General features: G+C 40.2%; 2 protein-coding genes across 3 annotated transcripts in view; one reads left to right on the forward strand and one right to left on the reverse strand.

Annotated features, from left to right (window-relative positions):
• The window catches only part of scube3 (signal peptide, CUB domain, EGF-like 3), a 75,067-nt gene extending 65,745 nt beyond the window's left edge, over positions 1 to 9,322 (forward strand). For both annotated transcript variants that reach the window (XM_085345633.1, XM_085345634.1), the window contains 13 exons: positions 2,503 to 2,625; positions 2,776 to 2,892; positions 2,982 to 3,077; positions 3,222 to 3,338; positions 3,485 to 3,646; positions 3,756 to 3,959; positions 4,769 to 4,930; positions 5,023 to 5,190; positions 5,264 to 5,425; positions 5,511 to 5,708; positions 5,796 to 5,948; positions 6,926 to 7,005; positions 7,292 to 9,322. In XM_085345633.1, coding sequence (XP_085201759.1) covers positions 2,503 to 2,625; positions 2,776 to 2,892; positions 2,982 to 3,077; positions 3,222 to 3,338; positions 3,485 to 3,646; positions 3,756 to 3,959; positions 4,769 to 4,930; positions 5,023 to 5,190; positions 5,264 to 5,425; positions 5,511 to 5,708; positions 5,796 to 5,948; positions 6,926 to 7,005; positions 7,292 to 7,444 — 1,895 coding nt within the window. In that variant the 3' untranslated portion in view covers positions 7,445 to 9,322. The remainder of the gene's footprint in view (positions 1 to 2,502; positions 2,626 to 2,775; positions 2,893 to 2,981; positions 3,078 to 3,221; positions 3,339 to 3,484; positions 3,647 to 3,755; positions 3,960 to 4,768; positions 4,931 to 5,022; positions 5,191 to 5,263; positions 5,426 to 5,510; positions 5,709 to 5,795; positions 5,949 to 6,925; positions 7,006 to 7,291) is intronic.
• A 429-nt stretch (positions 9,323 to 9,751) lies between these two features.
• Positions 9,752 to 19,982, reverse strand: LOC146610951 (membrane cofactor protein-like). Its single transcript, XM_085344436.1, has 11 exons — positions 19,928 to 19,982; positions 19,636 to 19,833; positions 17,287 to 17,386; positions 17,134 to 17,207; positions 11,853 to 12,071; positions 11,537 to 11,731; positions 10,749 to 10,845; positions 10,412 to 10,485; positions 10,138 to 10,317; positions 9,864 to 10,049; positions 9,752 to 9,774 (listed from the first exon to the last, which is right to left on the reverse strand). The coding sequence occupies exons 1-11, from the start codon at positions 19,980 to 19,982 to the stop codon at positions 9,752 to 9,754; spliced, it is 1,401 nt and encodes a 466-aa protein (XP_085200562.1).
• Between the last annotated feature and the right edge of the window lie 4,668 nt (positions 19,983 to 24,650).

Below are 24,650 nucleotides of genomic sequence, written 5' to 3' on the forward strand. Positions count from 1 at the left end.
AGATCAATATTAGGCAAAAGAGTCATAAACTAAGCATTTATGGTGCTCTGTACGTATGTTAACCTTATGAATTGTATTTGAAATATATGAAATATATTACTTGGACACTAAATACCCTGCAAATATTTGTTTTTGTTGAAGTTTTATAAACTTCCATGTACTCTTTGGGTGGTTTAATCTGACCTGAAAAAACATTTGAGGGAGTAAATGTAAAATTCCAAATGCTTTCAATCTTGGAAAGAAAATGTGGGACACATAATACAAAGGGTTGACATCAATACATGTAATGAATGCAATCCTAGTATATAAATAATGCGAACAGAAAAAAACGATCATTCAATTCACAAATTCCTTGCAAACTGTAATCTTGTTGGTTACAATAACCTGCCTGTTGAAGGCTGGATTCCAGTTAAATTCCACTTAAATTCATTCGATTATGGCCGAATGTTGCTGTGTCAGGAAAAATGATTGATTGAACAGGTTAAAGCTCAAAAGGTAGTCACACTTTCGAAGCGGTGAAATTTGCTCTTTAAAAAATAAATCATTACTCATCCTGAATGTGCTACATGAATACAAATTCCTTTATTGTAGCTTTGAGGGTTGATTGTTGCATAATGCAGAATAAAATGCCTCTCGTAGTTTCTGTTGCTTACAATAAGATACTCATCTAAGCTACAGAATGTTTTTTTTTTTTAAGCTATAAAGAAAGGAACAAATTTTATCACACAATACAAACAGTGTTGCTGATGTAATGTAGGATCATGCACCGTAAGTGCCTTTTTATTCCAAGGACAACTCTGGAATCACCAAATGGTCATTAAAAAATCGTGCAAATTACTCATATTATATTCATGCAGCTGCAAAGTGAGAGGTATGTACTGCACAATAAATATGTCTTCAATTTTAACATTTACATTTTTTTTTTTAAACAATTAGTCCTATTTTTTGTTATTTTTGAAATTGCATATTTTCACTTTGGTGTCATGTTTATAGGATGTAGCTGAAATATTTGTAGTGCTTACAATCTTAAAAAATGTGGGGGTTTTGCTGTTTTTCCTTTGTTACAAATGATGAAAAAAAAAAATACTATGAAACAAAACTCTTAATGTCCAAAACTAACTGTAACCTAAACTAAAATCAATTTTAATGTAAAAGTAAATCTAAAAATTGCTCTGAGTTGACATATGATCACCCCTCGACTCCAGTATTTGGATTTATCCGTTGCATGGCTGCTCGCCAAACCACAAAAAAAGGACAAATTAAAGTGGAACTTTCTTCTTCTTCTTTTTTTGTTTTAAAGAAAATAAAAGGAGGGGGTTGGTGATTTATAAATATTTGTCCAATGCAGAAAACACTGCCCAGATTGCGCTTGGGGAAAAATTCTTCTTAAAAGCAACATGGGCCAGTTGGCGATTAAGCTCACAAAACTGATTACAGTTAAAAGATTTTGACATTTTTATGAACCCTAAATTTCTGCTACATGATACAAAGCAGTTGCAGAGTCTAAATGTCAGATCGTCTTTTTGTTCTGCCCTTTCCTTTCTTGGCTCGTCTCTACATCGGCTCTGTTAGAGCATGCAAAGCAAAAAAAAAAAGATTAAAGCGATCTGGAGAAATGTTAGAATAAGTCTATTTGGTCACATTTCAGATTTGGGAAGAACAAAGAAGTCAAAACAACAGTTGCTGGCAGATGAGCTCTGCTTCCATCAGATTTTCATTAGAGCTCTTTGTCCTTTAAATGAAGTGCTTTGATGCAGAGGATAAGCAGCACATCCCTCACAACATTTTCAAGCAGTTCTGGCTTCAGAACAGCAGAGCGCTACTGATGAAGTCATCTTCTTCGGGGAGTGCAGTGGCACGCAGACTGTTTGTATTCAGAGTGAATAATTGAATGAGACAAGAAAGAGCATTTCATATCAGCAAGCAAGATCATCAATCACTGCCATTATCTCCGTTTCTTTCCCAGTGCCACTTGTCCGTAGCCTGCCGAATCCTCAGCTCCACTCACTAAACTAATTTTCTGTCTGGCATCGACGGCAGCCAGACTGCATCTGGATCCCGGATGCTGTTAGTGGTTTTAGCTCAGCATGTGTTTGAAAAGTTGATTATAATTTACTGCTTGCCACAAGTCTTTCTCCTTGAAGAGCAGAGAAATTTTGACCATGAAATTGAATGTGGGTGACATCAAAACGAGAAATCACTTCTGTTTACACGCAAACGCATTAATCTTTCCAGAGTGTGAGGATGAATGGAACTGAGCTTACAGGAACTCGTCATTCATAGCTGTGCTGTTTTATAAGAGGCCTGCTTGTCTTTCATGTAAATCAGCAGAATTGACTCCAGATTGTTTTGGACTAATCACATTGTTTTGTTTTGTTTTTATATTTCTGTTGCCGTATTTGTCAATAAAAATCCTTTTCCCTTTGATATTTTTTGATCTTCTCCAGGCATGTTCAGATGTCCACAGGACATTTGTACTTATGTTAACACCTCTCTTCACAGATATCGACGAGTGCAGTATAAATCGTGGAGGTTGTAAATACGGTTGCGTCAACACACTGGGGAGTTATGAGTGTACCTGTCCACCGGGGTACAAGCTGCACTGGAATAAGAAAGACTGTATTGGTATGTAGCAGCACTGCCCCCAAGTGGTTGATTCACTGACATACACTCGAAGCGGGCCTTTTCCACATACTGCTTGTGCAGTCTTTCTCTCTACGCCAGCTTATTGGTGTTAACATTATGTGATACATTGTAGATTTTGTTTTCTCTCAGAGCCTGTGAAATGTCCTCCTGGGCTTGTAGCACCAAAGGCTACACTGACCTGCAGCAAGACTGGCAAGAAAGAGAGCTGCTCTCTTACATGTGCTTCTAAGGCTCACTATCTGGCAGGTATGTCACCGCAATTCAGAGTCGAGTCACAAATTATCTCAGATCCAAAAGATTAGTTTATGGACTTATTTTTGTGTGAACCTTTACAGAATCTGATAACAGCTACTCTGTCAGTTGTGGTATCCCCATCCTCAGAGGGAAGTCCCCCACTAGGCTGAACTCCAACAGCAGTCAGAGCTGCATAGGTTTGTCACTCTCAATATTCATATGGTCGCAGAGTTTTCGAGGACCCAACATGTCAATCACAACAGCACAGACAGCTGTCTTTGCAGGGATGGCAGTGTGATGTTTCAGTGTCCTCCTACCCACTGGGCTGTGTTTGTCTGTAGAGGCTCTGGCCCCTCCAGTAAAGCAGACGGCTTCTTTCAAGATCAAAAACGCCAAATGTCACCTGCATCCTAAGCTGCCTGGCCGAACTGAGGACAGAGGACGGACACTGGGACAAGGTCAGTCCTTAACTGGATATGTTCCTTTACAGATGTGTTGTTTATTTATTTATTTTAATATTTAAAGGTTGACTGCTCTATAACAGATCCAAGCAATGTATGCAGGTGCTGCCTTAAAGATATTATATGATATTGTGTGTCCACAGGAGGAGGGCAGCCCTGCAGCAACTGCCTTGTAACATTTGTCAACCTTAAATGTGACTCCTCCAAGAAAGCTAAAGGGCGACGTGCTCGCAACCCCTCCAACAAAGAAGTAACACGCATTACATTAGAGCTGGAAGCTGAGGTCAAACCTACAGATGCTACAGGTTGGACTTTTCTTTTTCCATCCCAAAGGAAAACCTTGATCAACTTAGTTGGTGCTTAAGACATAATTATTTAAAATTTTATTTACATTTTTTATGGACTCCAATCCAGGGAGTTGTAATCTCAGCTGCCTGAGACAACGGATGGAGAAGCAGGTTAAAACCTATATCAAGGCTCTGAAGAAGTCCATCAACCAGGAGCGCTTCCTCATCAGAGTTGCTGGTTTGGAATATGAGGTGGCCCAAAAACTTCCCCAGGCTGCTCCTATTCAGGAAAACTGTGGTCCAGGCTGGGAGAGGGACAGTGGCCGATGTGGTAAGACCAGAGAGCAGAAATGGTAGTCTTGGATAAGCTAATTTTGCTGCAAGGATGTATTTAGAAACTTAGGATGTACTCACAGCAGCCAATAAATACCACACATGAGCACGTCTGAGCTCCAAAGTTCAGTTAATTTGACTAACGGGAGCACTGGGTCATACCTGAGCGTCAAGTCTGGTTAACTCTGTCCTGGGCTGCTTGAACAGGTGGGCCCAGGCGGAGATTGGTTGGACTGTTGGTTATATTACAGAGCAATTGTGCCCAGTGTTAGTACACCCTAAATGTCAGAATATAACCTTACGAAATGTCACATTGTGCATCATTGTTTCATAGAAGGTGTGTCTTTAGCTAGTCTTCAGGTGAGGTCTCTACACAATAAAACTAATCAGTCATCACCCAATCAGACCCAGCCACAACCCTAGGAGATCAGCTGATTTAAGTGTCATCCAGTATCATGTGATGGCTCTACTATAATCCAGCTCTGCATCCAATTAGCAAATGTAATAAAGGACATGCAAGTTAAGCTGTTTTAGCCAATTGCTTCTGCCCCTGCAAGCTACTTTGGAACCCACTATCACCTGGGGTGCCAATAACAATAAAACAAAAAACAAACAAACTGTGTTCATCTGCTCTGGTTTGCTCTCCTCATGTGTTACAAAGATTAACCACCAGAATTAATAGAAATGATCCCAGATACAAATAACAAATGCATATTTTATCCATCCACGTTACACATTTAGTTAATGAGGAGTTATAGCTAAGTGTGTCCTAATCTCTAACTGAAGCCATTGTGGATGTTCTCTCAGTCAGATGTTTGCCAGGCTCTTACTACCACGGTGAGCAGGAACGCTGTGTCCAGTGTCCACCCGGCACTTTCCAGGAGAAAGAGGGGCAGCTGGCCTGTGACCTCTGTCCTGGAAGCGATGGCCATGGGCCTGTGGGCGCACGGAACATCTCCTCCTGTGCAGGTAGCCTTGTTTAAAGTCTCACGGACTATGTTAAACATCCATTTCTGACTCATTAAAAAGCCTGATCCCTGTGTTGTTCACATCAAATCCAGGCCAGTGTCCAACAGGGTACTACTCCAGCAGTGGATTCAAACCTTGCCTGCCATGTCCTCAGGGCAATTACCAACCAGATTTGGGACGGACCCTGTGCTTTCCCTGTGGGGGAGGTCTCAGCACCAAGCGGGAAGGGGCCAGCTCCTTCCACGACTGTGAAGTCAAAGGTCAACTTTTTATCTTTGCTGGGGGGAAGAAATCCAAACTTCTTCGCTTAATATTTTTACTTTTTCCCTGCAGTTGATTGTTCTCCAGGTCATTACTACAACACCACAGTACACCGCTGTATCCGCTGCCCTGTGGGGACCTATCAGACAGAGTTTAAACAAAACTACTGCATCTCCTGTCCTGGAAATACCACCACTGATTTTGATGGTGCCACAAGTGTCTCGCAGTGCAAGAGTGAGTATGAAAATGATTGTTTTGTGTTGTTCATTTTTCTCAGACATGGGCTTGAATTTAATTTGATATGTTTGTGTGCGTCTAGACAGGCAATGTGGCGGGGAGATGGGCGAGTTTATGGGTTATATTGAGTCACCTAACTATCCTGGTAATTACCCTGCAAATGTGGAGTGCATTTGGAACATCAACCCACCCAGCAAGCGCAAGATCCTAATTGTTGTGCCGGAGATTTTCTTGCCTTCAGAGGATGAATGTGGAGATGTGCTGGTTATGAGGAAGAACTGTAAGTGGCCCTCTTTCATTAGCTTTCATTGAAATGTAGTAATTTAATCACACTATAAACCTGGTCATTTTTCTTCTTTAATACAAGGGTCAGCTACGTCCATCACCACCTACGAGACATGTCAGACATATGAGCGGCCCATCGCCTTCACAGCTCGGTCCAGACGTCTCTGGATTAACTTCAAGTCTAATGAGGCTAACAGCGCCAGAGGCTTTCAGATCCCCTATGTTACTTATGATGGTATGAAACATTATCACTTTTCTCACCAGATGGCTTAGATTGTGAACTGTTATGTGTCTAAAATTTTTCTGACCTTAAAGGGTTGTTTTATAAAATAAATCTTATATAGTATTATTTTTAATAAACGTGGCAGGTGACAGTCTTTTTATTTTTGTCAGTGTAGCTGTGTAAAAACAACACATATTAGCTTTTTTTTTTTTTTTTGCAAAAAGATGGACAACATTTAATTTGAATGATTGGCTAATTATTGTACATGGAAACTAGTGCTGTCAGCGTTATTCTCGTTAAAATGACATTAACGCCATAACCGCATTAATGCGGCAAATCTCCGTTAGCTATTTAGCGCGGGTCGCCCCGTGCGTGGGGCTGCACAACGGAGATTTGCGGCGTAACTGGAGATTTGCCGGTTTAACGCGGTTATGGCGTTAATGTCATTTTAATGAGAATAACGCTTGCAGCACAAAAAACATATCTGCCGTCATGACTAAAATGTTACATATTTTGCACCAAAAACAGAGTGCAACTGTGGTGGACATGCAATTAACTGTTACTATTATATATTTGTCATCTGCTTTTAAATGATCGATTATTCAGAAAAACCAAAAGTTGTAAAATAGAGGAAAATATAATTTTTTATGGCTAACAGTCCAAAGTACAAAGGAAAGGAATGTTACAGAGAGGCTGGAAAACGTGACTGTCTGACAGATTAATCAGTTTCTCTGCCACCCTGATGGCTTAGGTGTGTACCAAACACACACCTGCCTATGAATCACCTTTAATGTTACACTGTAGTTTCCCTTTACAAAAAGGTGACATTAAGTTGAGTCAAAGGGAGTTTTCCAGTGTATGAATGAGTTTTTTTGCCATGTTTGTGTTTATTTTTTCACCACCTAACTTGTTTTGCATGACCTGTTTTCAGCATGCTATGAGAAAGCAAGCAGTGATTATATTATGCGTTGTTGTTTTTATGAATTCAGAGGACTACGAACAGCTCGTAGAGGACATAGTGCGAGACGGAAGGCTCTACGCCTCTGAAAACCATCAAGAAATCCTCAAGGTTAGCCCAGCCCCCTTTTCTTTTTCCTTTTCCTGCTAACTGTATGCATCATTGGCATCATTCATTGTTGCGAAGGTGATTCATTGAAGAGGAAAGGTGTCGTAAGAATAAACAAAGCTGTTGTTGTGAGTCAGGCGGTGCGTTAATATTGACGAGATTAATGTTCTCTTACAGCTGCAATTTTTTTTCCAGTATTTAGCAACACCTTCAAATGTGATTAAGGCAGTAACTGAGAACTAAAGTGTGTTTCATTAAAGACTTTATACCTGTTGATTTTTCCTCACAGGATAAAAAACTGATAAAGACTCTCTTTGATGTGCTGGCTCACCCACACAACTACTTTAAGTACACCACTCGGGAGTCCAACGAGTTGCTTCCCCGCTCCTTCATCCGTCTCATAAGCAGCAAAGTCTCTGCTTTTCTGCGACCATACAAGTAAAAGCCACACAGCTGCCGACACGCCGGATCGCGACCCTCCCCCCCGATATCCCCCTCCATCTTATAGGCCACATCGTGCAACTCTCACAGGACTTAAAAACACGAGACATACTCTTACGTTTACCCTCTTATTTTTTTGTAGGCTTTGACAATAAACACTATGCAGACCTGAGAAATTTTCCAACACCATTTTTGTTTTGTTTTTTCTTTTTTGGTCAGTTACCATTCAGCACAGGTCTGCATTCCTGAGCTCAAACATTTAGTGGGGATATAGAGTATTGTGAGTGGGTTTGGTTTCTATTGTGTTGTGCAATGAAACCCCACACACACACAAAAAAAGAAAACAAACAATAGAAACGCCTATTTCAGACAGTAGGAGTGATGTTTTGTGCGTGCTGTCTGAGCTTGTTATTGTATTTGCTTAAATGAGCTCAACTCCTACCAATAAGTATGACTGTAAGTGTTGTGCAAGTGTTGTGTAACTCTGGTTCCATCTTCAGTGTCTGTGTGCTGTCCTCGAGGAGGAGCAGTTGTAAAATTCATGTCGCAGCTGCGGTCCAGCTCATTCAAAGCCCGACTATATTTGAGCTCTTAGAGCAGTTTCCAAGGGTTTTACTGTTAAAACAGTTATTCTCTGTCTGTTTAGACTGTACCAGCATTTTCCAACCTTCAGATTATTTCTGTTGCTCTTTTCCAAGCCAACTTAAAGCAAATACAAAAAAAAGGGTGGTTAGCTATTTTAGGAACGTGGTGGATATTATGAAAAAAGTTGTTGGGAGCCACAGAAATGAGATAATGTGATGCTTAGTGGAACATGTCTCAGAGAGAAAGAAATGTCTTTGAGGGACATTATGTTTGCTGCTTCTTTTAAAAGGTCACTTTAATTCTTCAGTCTCATTGTCTTTCTGATGTACGCTACACATTTATAATCTATAGGTTTAAAAACAAAGGGAAGCTCCGAATCTGATACACTATAGTTTCTACACCCAGGAAATTGATATTCCACCAGTTTTATAATTTGTTTTTATTATTTTTATTATTTTTTTTAGTCTTGTAAATAATGAAAATAAATTAGACGAGGGTTGAATTCTGTAATTACAATTTTCTTACACAGGGCCCCCAAAATAAATTTTTGCCCCTCATGTCCGACCCGCCAAAGTCCAAAGACACCCAAGACTGCTCAAATTTTATTCTGTCCTAAAGAAGACAGATCTTCCAAAGACCTCCCAAGACAAGGCATGTGTAGTTGTCTTGGGCTCTAGATTTGCAGTCAGTCATTTCCCTTTATTTTAATACAGAGTGCAATGATTGAAAATGAATTCTTGGTTAAAGCCAAGTGTGACACAAAAACTTGTGAAATGTGTTTTGGGTTGTTTTCTTGTTGCGACTCCTTGTATTAAATGTAAGTCATTGTGAAGATATTTAACTTCTAAAATGTAACTACTTTTAGAAAAATGCATTATGTGTGGTGAAATGTAACAAAGGGGTGGCATCTTGGTGAAGTGGTTGGCACTGTCACCCCATGTATTTTAAGACTCAGACTTTAGGAGGACAAAGAAATTGAACATATTGGACTCAAATGCGATGTTGGGCCAAGTAACACAACTCGTCAGCTATAAAATCCTCACTTTATTATCAGCTTCAGTCATTGATTTATATCTTAAAATCCAATATGCAACTTCTCCATGCGCTCACTTGGCCCACGTTGCCAAAAACTGACCCATCCCACCTAAATCAGCTTGTTTCTTTTTTCCCTTTTTGCAACCTGATTTACTCCCCCCCCCTTTTAATTGTTGCCTTTTAAAATAAGAGTTTGCTATGATGTATCGGAGTTGATAATGATATTTGCACTTGAATTGTTATTGCTCATGTAAAGAAATGTCTGGATTTTGTATTGTCTTTTTAAAATGAATGGAATTGGTGTTCTTGTTTTCTTGTAGCTTGTTTGTTCATGAAATGCTCACTCACCGTTTAGTCTAGAGATGATACACATAACATTATCAACTGTAAGGAATAAAAAGAAAAAAACCCAACCTATGTACAGATGTGAATGAAAAGTTTGTACCTGTTCTTGCCCAAACGCGTATCAAAATAAACAAACTGTACTTCAGCTTCATTTAAAACATGTTTTAATGTCTGTATAGTAATGTATAATACATTTTTAGGTTATTAGGTATCCCAAATGGCTTAGGTTGATTTTAAATAAGTTGCATTTTGGTAAGAATGCAATGTTAGCTTAACTGTTTTCATCCATTGAATGCTGTTAAATAGTTTTGACAGATAGCGCTGAGGTTTGAGAGCTGGGGAATTAGCCCCACTGGTTGACAAAACCTGGGGAGGGGAAAAAAAGGCAATCATAGTTTTAGTGTGGGAACAGTACTTCAGGTTACTCATACCAGGAAAAAGTACTGATTACTTACGTCTGCGTTGACATTTGGGAAGCTCAGGTAACCATCGGCCATCACGTTCACAGTACACTGTACCTGGCCCACTCATGACATAACCCATGTTACACTGAATATATATAGTGGCCCTGTACTGAAACTTCTGATTGTGGTTTCCTGTCCAGTAAGCATTAGGCACATTTGGTGAAGGACATGTTATTTCTGTGGGGGAAAAAAAAGAAAAGAATTCAACTTTAATGATTATTCATAAACACAATAAAAACTACAATCTGCTCTGTCAGAATATGACCTTTGCATTCTGGTGCAGGTGCACTCCATGTCCCATGTTTAGTACACCAAATCTCCCTTTCTCCAACAAGAGTTCCTGCACGACACGAATAGCGAATAACACTCTTGTATGTGTAAGGTTCATGTTGAAGGCCGGTTATTTCTGCGTTGCTCACTTCAGGAGGGTCCTCACACACCGCAGCTGCAAGAAATACAATAATTTTAGGATGTTGAGATTCAGGAAAACCAACTGACATCTAAAAGCTGTGGTGTGCTTGTGCGATAGGCAACCTAACCTTCACAAACAGGGTTGCGTCCGCTCCAGCCGTTATTCATGCAGTGTCTGGTTGCACGTCCCACAAGCATGAACCTAAATGTCAGGAAATGGGTCGCAGAGTTCATTTAAAGACCACATCTTCGAAATGATTTCTAAAATTCCACTTCTACATTGGACACAGTGAGTAACTCGATTGTATGTTATGTTACACAATTGTAGAATAACAATTGTGACTCGAGTACAGAAAACATTTTGCGAGTAATAAATGCAGAAGTTCTGATAACTCCAAAAGGCTGAAACCCCTTTTGTTTCAAAGTTGCATTCACTGAGAATGCAGGAGGTTTAAAAATTCTTACCCCTCATCACAGACGGCTGTAGCGGTATCTCCAAATTCTACTCCAGTATATACAAACTGTCCACTCTGAATATCTCCAGCTGAGCCACAAAGCTTTCCTTTACAGCCAAAGAACAGAAATAATTTAACATGACAGTACTGCATTTCAAGAATTTTTATTGTAATGAGGAGGCAAGACAAACTATCATCATCATGTGGTGCTGTCGTTTTGGATAACACATTCATTCATCTCACCATGGATAAGTTCAATTGAGCCTCAAGACTTAGTCAAATGAGATAATGCAGTAATCCTGTCCAATTCAAGGTTACTCTCAGTGGTAACCCAGCCTAGACTACAGGGTTTTTTTTTTTTTAAGTATGCAATAGAAATGCAATGTTTTAAGCACTCCCCACAGGGGTGATACCATGGTAAAATGTAAATGCGTGGAAAAAAAAAGTAAAGCAAAGAGGCTTAAAAATCCATATTATATGATCTAAATCATTCCACTGTAAGAAAAGTCAACTCCAGGTGGTAGAGGTTTGTCCAGGACTCACTGTTTAGTGTTTCCGGGAGGATATTTGAAAACAGATATGGAGTGAATTATTTCTGATTTCTGAAGGGCCACTAAAATCCTCTGATGGACAAGGGTGCAACTTACAATTTAATTGAAGAGTGTTACATTAATAAATGCTATTCTAAAATATATTTTTTTATGTCAACAATAATCCTATCCTGGTCATGGGATAAAATGTGGAAAAACTAGGTTTTATAAAAAGACTTGATCAAAAAGAAATATCAAATATACTTACGCTCACACTTAAGCTTCAGTGGTGTCCATTTCCCATTAATACAGAGGCGAGACTTTCTGCCGCCTGCTGCAACGTATCCAACATCACAGTTGTAATAGACCTTTTGCCCAGAAAAGAAAGATGTCTTTGTAATGAACCTGTCAGCAAGGTGGACATTGGAGTTGCTGACAGCTGGTGGCACATCACAGCTACCTGCTGAAAACATTTTCCACAGGGGAAGATATCACTTTAGTTTTAGCAAACTCAGATGAAGGCCATTTTTCATAGTGCTAATGCAGCGTAAGTGGCGTATCAGGTAAAAATATGAACCCTTTACCAGGTGATGGTTGAATTTTATCATCAGTTATGGGAACACATTGAGGAGGTTGAGGCTTCCACTGGCCACTGGAGTCACATGTGGTCTGCTGAGCTCCATTCAGCTGGAAACCCTCACTGCAGGTGAAGGTCAGGTTCTCTCCCACCTGGTATGCAGAAACACCTCCAGTTCTCTGCACAGAGTTGGCTACTTCTGGGGTTGGGCAGGTGATGCCTCCCTCTGATAGTAAAAATAAGAAAAATTTATTTCATGTCTTAAGTACAAGTGAACAAAGGTTAGAATTTAATAAATCTAAATACTTATTTTAGAAAAACTGGCTATACACTCACTGGCCACTTCAGTAGATATACCTTACTAGTACTGCGCTGAAACCATTAGCCTTCAGAACTGCTCTAATTCTCTTTTTCATAGATTAAATAAGTTAAATGAAAAAAAAATTTCTTAGATTTTGGTCCATGCTGACATGATAAGTGTCCCATAGTTACATAACCATGATGTGAATCTCTTGTTCCATAAAATCCCACAGGAGCTCTGTTTGAGATCTGGTGACCATGAAGGCCATTTAATCACAGTGAACTCATTGCCAAAGCCAACAGAATATGGACCACTGTCGTCATAAGAATCAGAATCAGAATCAGAAACTTTATTGTCATTGTCATGAGAACAACGAAATTAAGAATGGTCCCCGATCATTGCATCATCCCTAGCAATATCAAAATATAAATAAAACAATAAAATTCAATAAATAAAATAGATAGAATACTTAAAATACTAATAAGATATAACAGTAAAACATTCACATACATTCCCACACACATGCTTCAGACCGTGCATAGATTAACACAAGAGTGGTGTGATGGACATTTTTTTGTAGTATTCAGATGTGTTATTGCAGTTGGATAACAGCTGTGTTTGAGTCTATTAGTCCTTGCTCTGATTGCCCTGTACCGTCTGCCTGAGGGCAACAGTTCGAACAGGGAGTGGCCAGGATGTGAGGTGTCTTTTATGATGTTTTGGGCCTTTTTAAAACAGTGGGCATTGTGTAGAACTTCCAGTGTGGGGAGAGGGCAGCCAGTGATCTTTTGGGCGGTGTTAATGATCCCTTGGAGTGCTTTCCTCTGAGCCCCTGTGCAGCTAGTGTACCAGATGCATATGCAGTAAGTTAGAACACTCTCAATGGTGGCTCTGTAGAAGGACACCAGCAGTCTCTGTGTGATGTTATTCCTCCTGAGAATTCTCAGGAAGTACAGTCTCTGTTGGGCCTTTTTCAGCAGCTCGGAGGTGTTCACACTCCAGGAAAGGTTCTCCTCTATATTGACTCCCAGGAAGCGGAAGCTTGCCACCCTTTCTACACAGTCCCCATTTATGAATAGTGGTTGGATCTCTGCCTTTTTCCTTCTGAAGTCTATTATGAGTTCTTTGGTTTTTGAAGTGTTGAGGAGGAGGTTATTGGCCTTACACCATGACGTCAGCTGCTCCACCTCGTCTCTGTACGTAGACTCGTCTCCCTTGGAAATGAGCCCCACCACTGTGGTGTCATCTGCAAATTTCACAAAGATGTTGCTGTGGTGGCGAGGAGTGCAGTCGTGTGTGTAGAGAGAGTAGAGCAGTGGACTGAGCACACAGCCCTGGGGTGAGCCAGTGCTGAGACTCAGGGCTGAGGATGTGTGATGGCCAACTCTGACTCTCTGTCTACGGCCCGAGAGGAAGCTATTGATCCACATGCAGGTGCTGTATGGAAGCCCCAGGTCTTGTAGCTTGGCCACCAGTTTGTGTGGAAGGATGGTGTTAAAAGCTGAGCAGTAATCCACGAAGAGCATCCGCACATAGCTACCATGCTCTTCCAGGTGAGTTAATGCAGCATGGAGTGCTGTGGCTACAGCGTCTTCCGTGGATCGGTTTGCTCTGTAGGCAAACTGGTGTGGATCCAGGCTGCGGGGCAGGGCTGCTGTGATGTGTCTGCGGACCAGCTTCTCAAAGCATTTCATTACCACTGGGGTGAGTGCCACCGGTCTGTAGTCATTCAGGCCGGTGATGTGGGGCTTCTTAGGCAAGGGGACTATGGTGGAGGACTTCAGGCAGAGTGGGACAGTCGCCTGTGCGAGGGATTTGTTGAAAATCCTGGTGAAGATCCCAGCCAGCTGTCCTGCACAATCCCTCAATATTCGACCTGGCACACCATCAGGACCCGCCGCCTTCCTCGGGTTAACAGCCTGCAGCATGCGCCTCACCTCGTGCTCTTCCAGGGTGAGGGTGGTGCTGCTATGGGTGGCGTGTTGCTGCTGTGGCTCCAATACCTCCGGTACCCTGGTCTCAAAGCGGGCAAAGAAGATATTCAGCTCCTCTGCCAGCTCCAGGTCACCGTCCGCAGCTCCGAGATTGATCTTATAGTTGGTTAGGTGCTGGATGCCTTGCCACACCTGCCGGCTGGTATTACTCTTCAAATGGTCCTCGATCCTCCTCCTATAGTCCCCCTTTGCCTCTCTGATGCCTCTCTTCAGGTTGGATCGGGCTGTGGTGTAGTAATCCCTGTTGCCAGACCTGAACGCAATGTTCCTCTCCTTCAGCAGCTGCCTGACCTCCCGGGTCATCCAGGGCTTTTGGTTGGGATAAGCCCGGATCCGTTTGACTGCTGTAACAGTGTCTATGCAGTGTTTTATATAGCAGAGGACACCGTCTGTGAACATTTCCAAGTCCTGATGTTCAAAGATATCCCAGTTAGTCCTGTCAAAACAGTCCTGCAGCTGCTGAGAGGCACCCTCTGGCCATATGGTAATATTCTTTGTGATGGTAAGAGCAGTTTTCTTGAGGGGGATAGACATGGTCAGAAACAATACTACAATAGGCTGTGGTGTTTAAACAATGCCCAAATAGTACTAAGAGGCCCAAAGTGTGTCAACAACATATCTCCCACACCATTACATTAACTACAGTCTGAACTGCTGTCACAAGGCAGGTTGGATCCGTGCTTTGATGTAGTTTACACCAAAATTCTGACCCTGCTATCCGCCCTAATCAGTCTGTCAATCTCTTGCTCCTTTTCCCCCTCACTTGTGAACAAGGACCCAAGATACTTAAACTCCTCCAGTTGGGGGAGCAACTCTTCCCTGATCCAGATTAGCTGGAACCTCATCATCTGCAAAAAGCAGAGGAGATCCTGTGGCCACCAAAGTGAAAGCCTTCCACCAACTGGCTCCACCTAGAAATTGTACACAGTTGTACACAGACTGAATAACTCAGCAGCAGGCCAGCACCCGATACTCCTGAAGCATCCCCCACAGGATACTGTGAGGTATGCGAATAAATAGCTTCTCCAAGTCCACAAAAGTACACTGGTTAGACAAACTCCCATGCACCCTTAAATACTGTTGAGAGGATAAAGATCCACTGTTCCACAACCAGGACAAAAACCACATTCTTTCCTCCTGCATTTGAGGTTTGACTAATGGATGAACTCTCCTCTCCAGCTCCCTGGCATTGATATTCCTGGGGAGGCTGAGCGGTGTGATCCCCCTGTAGTTGGAACACAGTCTCCGGTCCTGTTTCGTAAAGATTGGAACCACCACTCCAAGGTCAGTCCAGGGCCACCGTCCAAGATTTCCACATGTTGATGCTGAGGCATGTCAAACAAGACAGCCCTACAACATCCAGATTATTTAGAAACTCCGGTGAACCTCATCTAATGCAGGGGCCTGGACACCAAGGAGTTGTTTAACTGCCTCAGTCACCTCACCTCTGGTGATAGGCAAGTTGTCCCCATCATACCCAGAATCTGTTTCCTCTACAGAAGACATGCCAATGGGAGGAGGTCCTCTAAGTAAATCAGAAGAGTCTGTTCAGTGACAGGTTGCTTCTCCCCAAGACAAGAACTAACAGACTTAAAAACTCCTTTGTCCCACACGCCATCAAACTGTTTAACTCCTCTCTGGAGGGGAGAGGGAGGGGAAACAGGAGGACAAAGGAGGGGGGAACAACTAAGCTGTAGTGCCTCTTCACCTCACTGTACAATACCTTGTGCAATACTTTTTGTAAATAGTCAACAGTGCAATAGACTCAATACTTGAAATGTGCAATTCACTTGTATTTTTATTTTTTATTCCTATTTATTCTATTTATCCCCTTTGTATATTTTATTTATATTTGTCTCTGTATTTATATATATGTGTGTGTGTGTGTGTGTGTGTGTGTGTGTGTGTGTGTGTGTGTGTGTGTATGTATATATATATATATATATATATAACAATTCTGTAACTGTAACTTCGGTCGTTGCTGTGCTTTTTTTGGAAGTCGAATTTCCCAGAGGAACCCACCCGAGGGATTAATAAAGTCCTATCTTATCTTATTATCTTATCTTAAGTATTCCTTCTACTGCCCGACTATGCCCTCAGTTGAAGTCAAAAACACCCCACTCACTCTATACACCATGTGAGTAGAGGGAGTGGGGAGCTCCAATGCTTTCCCCTGCTGAATCACATGATAGGTTTTCCAGAGTTGCTTCGAAACCAACAGCAATTGTTTCACTGAACTCCTCCCACACCTGAGATTTTTGCTTTAGCTACTGCCTGAGCTGCTTTCCACTTAGCCTGCTCCTGTACACCCACCACCTACAGGGGGAACCTTGCTATCGAGTCTGGCTATTGGGACATAGATTGTCACCTCTCTGGCAGGGAAAGTGCGTTGTATGAAGTTGAGAGATATCGGTTAGATATATTTGGGTTCATACGTCACATACGTCAGGCTCTGGAAACAGTTTCGTGGAAAGGAGCTGGATTGTTCCAGGACTGTGCCTGGACTTGCCCTGAGGCAGTGGGACTGTACATTGGGGGTTTTGCCGGTGGATGACAGGGTTGTTTTCTTGGACCTTCGGGTCGGGGAACGGGTTCTGACTGTTGTTTGTTCTTATGCTCCCATTGACAGTTCAGACTACCCAGCCTTCTTGAATTTACTGGGTGGAGGGCTGGAGTGTGCTCTTCAATTATCCTTCTGGGAGTCTTTAATTCTCACACACGGAATGACAGTGAGACCTGGAGGAGCATGATTGGGAGGAACAGCCTGCCTGATCTGAACCTGAGTGGACTTCTGTGCAAATAACAATTTGTCCAAAACAAACATGGGAAATTTGCTTCAACTGAGTTAAGAGATTAAACTCCCAATTTACATAACATTCAGGGATTAGTTACGCATTAACACTACCACTTAAAGCCACCCCTTACAGTTTCACAACTATTGGGTTTCCATTTACAAGCTAGTTCGAGTACTTCAATGTACCACATCACTGTACCTTCACATGATGGGAATTCACCAGCCCATCCAGACCTTTTGCATATCATGTAGTTCAGCCCTTTCAGAGTGTATCTGTAGATAAGAGATGCAGTCAAACACCACTTGAAAGTCTTATTCTGATGTTTTAGGAGTTCTTCAAAGTAAAACTTACCCCTCATTGCACACAGCAAAAACCTTCTCCCCGATGTATGAATTCCCTTCATACTGGAACTCTCCATTGGGTAGATCACCAGCATTGCCACATGATATCTCTGTTAAATGCAAGATAGTAAGCGTGTAAATGACACATTACAGTTTAATTTCTAGATGGAAATATAAAAGCCCACAACCAAGGCTGATTTCGCTGGAATGTTTTATGGAGGTCTAGAAAAAAAACTGGAACATGTGAAGAAACTGATACTGTAGAGGACTTGTCATTTGATGCTTGTCTGAGGTTAAGAAGCCCAGAACTGGTCTTGATACCAGCAATATAAAAGAATTTTAAATCATGAAATGATCATTTATGGTTAAAGAGGCTGCAGAGATCAACTGTAAAACACAGTTTATCCTTCAAGCCAAAATATGTGGTGAACTACAAGCCTATTTATGGGGAAAATGACTCAAAAAGAGCAGAGTGATGAATCATGTAAGTTACATTCATTTTTCTTCAAAGAATTTTCACCCTCAGTTGATAATCTGACAAAACGTATTTCTTTAGTTTCCTTTTGCTCTGTTAGCACCATCTTGCATCTTGTAGTTTGGCAATGATTAAAATCTGTTCCATTTTTAAAAAGGCCATTGATTATGAAGACAGAACTGCATTAATCAGTTTGGTTGTAAAACAGAGGCAATTACATTACTAGTACACTATCTCTTATAATCTAGTTAAAAATTAGTTTGCAGTATGGTTATTTAGACCGGCACGTGACTCTCAAACCAAAGAAAGCCAAAGAGATCATGCCCCACATTTTTTCTAATTCACAAAGTTTTTGTTTCCTTAACTGGGTAACTTAGCATGCATCTAGACATTTATTTTTCTTAATTATTTAGTAAGGGAAAAAAGTTATTCAAAGTAAATTAAATGACTCTATTCAACTGATTTAGACTTGAAAAATGTGAATCGACCTTTAAGGCTGTAAGAAATGTTGTTGTCAGTAAATTTCCCAAACCAAATTTATGTTGTTTGGAAACCAAAAGAAAAACATCGAAGTAGAAATATGTGTGGACAATGTATATTTAGAAAGAGTAAATGAAATAAAATTTCTTGGGGTGATCATTGACCACAAGCTCTGTTGGAAGCCACACATTACTTATGTTCGGGGGAAATTGGCACGGGGCATTGCCGTCCTGGGGAAAGCAAAGCATATGTTGGATCAGAAAGCACTGCACATTTTATACTGTGCTTTACTACTGCCATATATGAGCTACTGTGTAGAGGTCTGGGGAAACACATACAAAAGTAACACACAAACAATAACTATAATACAGAAAAGGGCCATTAGATTAATAAATAATGTGGGGTACAGGGACCATACAAATGCACTCTTTGTCAAAATGCAAGCTATTAAATTCCAAGACTTGGTGAAGCTTAAAACAGCGCAAATAATGTATAAAGTAAGAAATAAATTGCTTCCCAAAGAAATCTGTAAATTGTTCATAGAAAGAGAAGGTGGGTATAACTTAAGAGGGAAATGGAATTTAAAAATACAAAGTGCTAGAACAACTTTAAGAACTATGTCTATCTCAATTGCAGGAGTTAAATTATGGAACAGTCTAACAGAAGAAATAAAAGACAGTCAAAACATAAAACAGTTTAAAGTAAAATATAAAAACCTAATTTTAAATAAGTATAAGAATGAAGAAAACGGGGTTAACCCAGGACGGTAATGTTGCTGGTAATGGTGTTGCGGTTCTTTTTTGTTTTTTTGTTTTGTTTTGGTTTGTTGTTTTTCCATAACTTGTGTATCTGCAAATATACACATTCTGTATTTTTCATATGCAAGAAACTATACTGTGGTGGGGCTTGCTAATTTCTTGTTTTTGATTTATGTATGTTATGTTTTGTTTTACTTCATATGTTTCATATGTTGTTTGTTTAATTTAAGACAAAAAAAAAATTAAATGAATGAGAGGTAAAACTTGAGGGGGTAGGGACAAATAAGTAAATACTTCAGCCTACTCCTTTTCAAACAAATAATGGAATGATATTTTGTAATGATTGTGAAGGCACATGTTTGAAATGTTTGAAATAAAAATGAACTGAACTGAACTGAACTGAACCTGTGTGTATTCTGACTTCTTTTTATGAACGACTTTTTTCTTGATAAATTTTTTTTACTTGTATATCTATTAAACACCTTCCCCAGTAGGGGGTGTTAGCGGGCTTCTGCGCTGCTTTAAATCCATCTAAGTAAATTACAGGTCTAAGAATATCTCAGTAAACAGGCTGCTGAGTGAAACAACACGCAAGCGACTCTTTTTTTTTCCGCCCTTGAAAACAAATAAATGGTCAAATTCTTACTTTCGCATTTTAAAGTCAGTTTGGTCCATTGTCCATCAACACACTGCACAACCCTGCTGCCTCTGAAAGCAGTGAAGTCGTCGTCACAGCTGTAGTAAACTTTCTCGCTGTGGCTGAATTTCTGTCTCCTGGCATATTTCGTCTCCAGTTTGGTGTTCGGGTATTTATCTGGTGCTGAACAATCCTGTGATACTTGACCTGTATTTTTTGGGAAATCATACCATCAGTTTTATAAATAAATACATCATTTACATGATATACGAAAATAATAAATGAACAAATCACTATTTACCTGAAGCCGGTGAGGCTAACATGAAAACCAAAATACTCCAACCGACAGTCCTCATGTTGTCTTGCTTGTAGGCTGTCCTTAGAGGCAGATGCCAACAGGAGGATCAAGTGAAGCAATTTATAGAGGAAGACTGGGACAGCCCATCAGGGAATGGGCATGAAAACATAAAGCTGTACTATAAAAAAAAAAAAAAGTCCTATAATCTTCATTTTAGTATCTATGATTTAATCCCTGAACAGCCCAAATACAGCTCACGCGTAACAGTAATATCTATACATTTTAAGCAGGAGCACAGGTTTATTTTTAGTGAGTAGGTGGTTATTTGCTTATTCATCGTGTAAGATTAAAAAGAGATGAAGGTTCTACGAGGCTTTAGAAACAGAATAAATTTATAATGGGCTTTCATAGCAAAAAAGGATTATTCCAGTATAAGAATGCTATTTAAACTGGTTTAGTTAATTTGGTCCTCTAATATGACCTGCACCATATCCTGCCTTTACAATATTAATATACAGACGCTATTTTTTTGGAATTGAATTTAACTGTATGACCATTTTAATCCTGCAGATGAAGCTGACATTGTGTTTCAGCTGTTTGTCGTGTTACAGACTTGACCTTCTTTTATTCTGTGTAATCCATTTCAATGCCGAGGTGATCCAGTCGTGATTTAAGACTTCCAGCAAATGGCAGTTCACAGACGTGATAAAAGACGTAACAAAGTATTTTTATGTGAGCACAGACACCCATAATAACAGGGGAGCCATGACGTAAAGTGTGTAAGAAGAGTGTGGGTGAGCGAAGGAAAATCCGGCAAAGTCATTATTGTAGCAGCAACAACAGATTCCTCTGAAAGCCACAAGCAGCCTCTCCCTTTCCAGGTGCAGCAGAGGTTGTCCTCATAATCCAAAGCAGTTCAACACCAACCAAAACACCACCTTTACAAAATGATCGTATAATGTGTCAACAACAGTTTTCCTAAATGTCCTGGAGATCATCATGATGATTGATGTTTTTTTCTTTTTTTGGAAAATGTGAGATGAACACTTGTGTGTTTTTTGTTTGTTTGTTTGTTTTTGGTCAGCTGTGGCTTTCACCTTGGAACCTTACCATTTTTGCCCAGTCTCTTTGTTAGCACCCCATTATGAACTCTGACCTTAACTGAGACAAGTGACATTTTCATTCCCTAGTTTTTTTGTTTTTGTTTTGTTTGTTTTTTAGCTCCTGGATGAGTCATTGATGAATTAATAAATGCAATTGTTAATAATAACAGTTAATAAAATCAATTGCCATTTAAAAACTGCATTTTTATTTACTTAATTTATCTAGTCTCATCTGAAATGAAAAGACTGTGCGATGATTTGAAACATGTAAGTGTGACAATATACAAAAAAGGGGAAAATGTTTTCTCAGAGAACTGTATACAATGGCTAAATTTATAGAAGGAGAGTAAAATTTATATTTGAAAATCTGCTAGTTTGGAACATGTTTTAATTATTCCCTCCTGCATAGGGAACCAAAATTAAAAATTTCAGCAACTCTAATAATGGTTATGAAACTCAGGACATGTGGTGGTAGAGTTAGAGGTCTGAGCATAGCTGGACTGGCCATCGGGCATACCGGGCATTTGCCCGGTGGGCCGCTGGCGATTTTTTGTTTTTATGGGCCGATCGATTTTTTTTTTTTTTTTGGAAGGGTATAAATAATGAAAGGTGTTGGATTGGCCAGTTGGTCATGATTGACTCTGGGCTGGACCAATTACAGCCGAGGAGGTCGGATGCACCCTCCCCCTTGTTTAGCAATCTTATAGACGAACTAAAGAAAATGGAGAACAAAAAAAGGAAAGAAGGTGCAGAAAAAATTAGGACCAAAAAGAAACGAGCCCTTCAGGCAGACGCTGCCAAATGTGTAAAAATAACTGAATTGTTTGGCGGTAGCTATGGCATAGCTTCCACAGATTTAGCAACATCAGCAAGTGGTGGAGGCCAGCAGGTGGATAAGGGAAAGGGGAGGCAAGAGGAGGAGAGACCGAGGCGGCCGCCGGTCATAGTGGCAGAGGAACTGAACTTCAGGCAAGAAGTTATGACCTGCTGTCTGTGTCAGATATAAACCAAGTTTAGTTGTAGTTTGTTTTCGTTGTGCTGACTTTTTACAGGCGCTTAGAATAACTGGTACTGCGTACTAGCTAGCATGATGGAGTTTATATACTGCTGGGCGGGTGCTATGAAGTTACTGATAGTAAATTTTATTTTATGCTTCAGGTTAGTTTCTCAAACTCCTCAAAATCTTAACAAATTGTGCCAATCCTTACATGTTGCACCAGGCTGATTTATCATCTAAAGTGGAGAAGTCTGTGACAGAGGAGACAGAAGAGCAGCAGAGAGAGATGGAGAGATGACTTCATGTCATCCATGAGGGATGCATTTGACATATGTTTCACATATTATAGCCCAACAAGTTACTCATAGCAATTTAAATACCAGCAATCAGTTTTTGGCAGACTTTTTGGCACAACACCGGCTATTGCAGTTAATAATACAACAGCTTCTTGCCATTTTTTGTGTTTCTTTTTATCGCTGTGTAACTGAGCTCAATTGAAAGCCTGCATGCGCTAGTACCTCTTGCCACAAGTTCCCAGAATCCTTTGCGGTTTTACCCCTGAATGACGTCACATTTTTGGTGGGCCGGTCTCTAGTCAAAATGCCCGGGCCGATTTTTTGTCCCAGTCCAGCCCTGGGTCTGAGTCATTGTGCACTACAAGTTGCGTCCCACAGTGTATTTGCTAATGCTAATGCTATCACTGATTTGCAACCACGTTACCATGCATAATATATGTTTGTAATGTTTTGGGTTTTTTTTTTTTTTTAAATTTACACCAAAAATGTGATTCCCAGAAGAGCTATTAGGACTATTAGCCAGATACTTAGCATATCTCAGTATGTCATAAAAAAAAAATCAGGGAAACAGGACAAGTGAAAGACAAAATGAGAAATAACAGACCTTAAAAATGAAAATAAGAACAGTAACTGAAACCCACGTCCTTAAGAAATGAGGAGAAAAATCTAGCTATGATTTTACACAGGACCTGAGAGATGCTTTTGGCCCTTCAGTTGATCAGTCTTCTTTGTCGAAGCCTCGTCAGGGATGGAAGAGAGGCGGTGAGAAAAGGTTGAGGTAGGCCAAATTACAAGAGCTAAGAACTGCACTGAAAATCAGTGGCAACGGGCCTGATGGAGTGATGAATTCTGGGTTCAAATCATCGTCATGTACGACTGAAGTCATGAGAGAGATGCAACAGTGACCCACCATGCAAAAACCACTTAAAATCTTTTTACCAAGAAAACAAAAGTTGGTGTACATTCCTAGTTTTCAAATACCCGTTGGAATATTTTGTTCTGTAATCAGTTGTTGAGTTTTCCAGGGCTTTTTTATCTCATTCCAGTCATTCAAGGCCTTATTTAGGCGTCAAAGCAATGTGAGGGTCATTTCTCAGCATGCATTTCCCTGATTTCCTGGTAGTAATCACAAAAAATACAAATCAGTATCTTAAATCATGAATCAAATAAGTTGGGATTTATTTATTTAAAATAAGAACAAAAACAATTCACAATTCAGAGCTGAATGTGCTGCACAGAGCTCCTTTTTCTTTAGAACTCTGAAACAAAACTGCTGGATTTACATATTAGAAAACATTATCATTACAGTAGAAGCAGAACAGACCACGCAGTGAAAAGCTGTGTCACAAAAGCAACATATCAGATTTGTATCATCCAACTGTTACATTTCAATCTAAATGTACCTCATTCCCAGATTTAGATTTGTCCTTAGATCGCTCCCTCATTCAACTCTGTTGATGCATGTCTCTGGAGTTTAGCAAACAGGAAGGTTACTCCCACTGAGATTGCACAGATTTCTTTACTGGAATAAAGACTTTATTTCCAAGTCAGTCTTAAATACAAATGACAGTCTGTGTAAAAACAGTGTAACTGTGGTAAAATGTGTGCAGCTACATTAGCTACAAGTTCATTTTAAGACATTCAAATGTGTCGTCAATTCCATTTCCTTCCATTCAAGGAAACAATTTTGCATATCATATCTTTGATTACCTGGGTCAAAGCCTATATTCCTGTAAATAAAGGTACTTTCCTAAATGACCCTTTTTCAATCTTGTCGTTCCATATGGACAGTAAAGGTAGAACTACAAAGGCCCTGATTTGTTTTTCCCCGTGACGAAATCTAAAGCATTACAAACCAACATAACATCCAATACTGCTGTACAAGTAACCTCTGTGTTTAGAAAATCTGCATTAATTTTATGCAGTTCAAAGGTGAGCAGCTTTACATGATCACAGTGCCATGATTCTATATCAAAGCTGTTATTTATACGGAAGACAAAATAAAAGAAGAAGTACACATCTCAAGAGAGAAGATTAACTAACTGTCACAGATTAAAGTCGACACACAGTAGATCCTGCACTTTTTATAGGGCTGGACGAAACATGTCATTAATGTTTACAGCTTATGGCTTCCCCCTGAAAACTAAATCGCACTTCTGCATACCTAAATTGCACCTCACAATACATTTATTGCTACTTGTTGTCAGAGGGAGAATGCACATAACTAAGTGACCTTAAAATTAAAAGTGAAACAATCTAAGCACAAAATAAGGCTGCACATGGCTTCCTTCAAGACAGAAATTCTCTTATACTACACTGAAGAAAAAAGG

Source organism: Diplotaxodon limnothrissa, linkage group LG20 (assembly GCF_057381915.1).
Source record: "Diplotaxodon limnothrissa isolate DT_005_m linkage group LG20, D_limnothrissa_male_GT1.1, whole genome shotgun sequence".
Lineage (NCBI taxonomy): Eukaryota > Metazoa > Chordata > Actinopteri > Cichliformes > Cichlidae > Diplotaxodon > Diplotaxodon limnothrissa.